General features: G+C 33.0%; 1 protein-coding gene across 1 annotated transcript; it reads right to left on the bottom strand.

Annotated features, from left to right (window-relative positions):
* Window positions 1-992: 992 nt before the first annotated feature.
* LOC114401685 lies at window positions 993-1,628 on the bottom strand. Its single transcript, XM_028364259.1, has 2 exons — window positions 1,465-1,628; window positions 993-1,290 (listed from the first exon to the last, which is right to left on the bottom strand). Exons 1-2 carry the CDS (start codon window positions 1,603-1,605, stop codon window positions 1,021-1,023), a joined length of 411 nt encoding a protein of 136 aa, XP_028220060.1. The 5' UTR covers window positions 1,606-1,628; the 3' UTR covers window positions 993-1,020.
* Window positions 1,629-2,412: the final 784 nt, after the last annotated feature.

The following is a 2,412-nucleotide window of genomic DNA, read 5'->3' as shown; positions in this document are numbered from 1 at the left end:
AGAAAAATTTCTAATTTTCATTGCACTACCGACGTAATTTGTTTTCCGTGTGAATCTCAGCATTAAAGTTGGTAGATTATTTTCAATTATAATAAATAAGAAATTTAGAGTATAATTTATTTTCACCCATAGATATAAAGAGAAATAATTAAAATACACAGAAAATCAGAAATATATTATGTAAATAAAAATGCAAGAAACAATCAGCAAGATAAAAATAGAAACATTATTAATTAACTGAAAAAGAAAAATGTGATTTAAAAAATAAAACATCAAAAAAGATATATAATAAGTTGAAAAGTTAATAGGATAAAAAATTAACACACTTGCTAAAGTTAAATTAACAACACATAATAATAATAATAATAATAATAATAATAATAATAATAATAATAATAACAACAACAACAACAATAATAATAATAATAACAAAAAAAATAATTAATTAATTAAATACAAAAAGAGAAAGTAAGGAAAATTTCTAATTTTCATTGCTCTACCGACGTGATTTGTCTCCCGTGTGAATCTCAGCATTAAGGTTGGTATAGTATTTTCAATTACAATAAATAAGAAATTCAGAGTATAATTTGTTTTCACCCATAGATATAAAGAGAAATAATTAAAATACACAAAAAATCAGAAATATATTATGTAAATAAAAATGCAAGAAGCAATCAGTAAGATAAAAATAGAAACATTATTAATTAACTGAAAAGAAAAAGGTGATTTAAAAAATAAAACATCAAAAAGGATATATAATAAGTTGAAAAGTTAATAAGATAAAAAATAAACATTCTTGTTAAAGTTAAATCAACAAAGAGACCAGTGATGTATTCAGTTCATGAAGAGGATAACAAAAAAAGAAAGGAAAATATTAGATGAACATCAAAGCGGGACAACATTTGATTTTGAGTGGTGTTTTTAAGATGTGTATATTGGATAAAGATAATTGTATAAAGATAATTGTATAAAGATAATTATTATACCAGGTTGTTACGAATCTAAACAGTTTGATCTCATTCACGTGAACCTTGTGTATAAAGAAACGAACCTATAGAATCTAACATTTGGATTGAGACCTACAGCAACCTTTCCTCGAATTTTAATATCAGAAAAAAGTTTGCCAAGTCCAGACTCCCAAATAGTATCTGCAAGGACAGGATCATCCACCGAAATTCGATCATTATCTCTGTATGCTTCGCCACCTCGACTCCCTTGATGAGCAAAACCAATTTCTTCAGCAATTTTAACGAATGCCTTTGATTCAGCAGAGGAGAATAAATTCTGGACCTAAAATCCGAAAAACATAGAGATTAATAAGCACATGCATACGTTAACTATTGAGGCACTGTTTAACTTGTTTTGGAACATTAAAATTTCAACTGAATTTGAAGAAACCATAAAAAAAGCAATCAAAATCGAGTTGAAAAACTGAAAACCGAAAGAAGAAGATGGATTTATAACCGAGAAGAGATCGAAATCTAGGAGGTGGCTAATCTGAAGATTCTTTTTGGGTTTGATGAGAGGCCATTTTGCCGCGGGTTTCTTCGGAGCCGTCTCCTCTGTGTCTCCCATTTTTCGCTTCCTCGTTGACTTCTTTGTCATTACACTGCCACTATCGTCTCTCTCTCTTTACGTGTTCGGTCCAATTTCTGTTCAGTCCATGCCTTACATAAGGGAGTTGCTACGTGCACCCAGCATTATTGCTGGGGCACCCAGCAAACAGTGAAGTGGCGAAACTGCCCTTCAGCAATTATTCTTCCGGAAGAAGGTTCTTCCGGAAACTTTCCGGAAAAATTATTTCCGGAAACTTTCCGGAAGAACCTTCTTCCGGAAGAATAATTTGTGTCTTCCGGAGAAACTCACAGACAATTTCCGGAAGAACGTCATCCGGAATGTTTCCGGAAGAAGCTTCTTCCGGAAGAATTCCGGTGTCTTCCGGAAGAAGCTTCTTCCGGAAGACTTCCGGAAGAAGCTTCTTCCGGAGGTTTTTTTTTTTTTTAATGCGTAAGTAATGACGATTTTGCCCTTGTGTAAATTTCTTTAAATTAACGTCTTCAGGCTGTGTTTTACTGCGCTTTCTTTCTTTCTTCTTCCGTTTGCTTTGTTTCTTCTTCCGTTTACTTTGTTTCTTCTTCCGTTTGCTCTTGTTTCGGTGGTGGTCCCTTCAGCAGTCTGTTGGTGGTCCAGTGAAGTGAAGTATTTGAAGATTTGGTGGTCCCGTGTTCCGTATTTGAAGTTTTATTAGTGGCTGTTGTTCCTATTTTGTCGGAGGTACAAGTTTATTTCGTTTTCCGGTTAGCTTTTAGAGAAGAAAAACAGTAAAAAATGTATCCGGAAGAAATTTTAGGCACAGGAGGAGGAAGGTCCGGAATGACCACTTCCGGATGAAGGTCTTCCGGAAGTTACGAA

The sequence above is a fragment of the Glycine soja genome, chromosome 20 (genome assembly GCF_004193775.1).
Source record: "Glycine soja cultivar W05 chromosome 20, ASM419377v2, whole genome shotgun sequence".
NCBI classification, from domain to species: Eukaryota; Viridiplantae; Streptophyta; class Magnoliopsida; order Fabales; family Fabaceae; genus Glycine; species Glycine soja.
The sequence above is the reverse complement of the archived record's forward strand: the minus strand, read 5'-3'. Positions and strand labels throughout refer to the sequence as shown.

What these genes read in the sequence shown, in the direction of transcription:
- LOC114401685 (XM_028364259.1), bottom strand. Translation starts at nt 1,605, where the DNA reads ATGACAAAGAAGTCAACGAGGAAGCGAAAAATGGGAGACACAGAGGAG. An exon ending in TAGATTTCGATCTCTTCTCG is followed by an intron (nt 1,291 to 1,464) that starts GTTATAAATCCA and finishes TTCGGATTTTAG; the next exon opens with GTCCAGAATTTATTCTCCTC.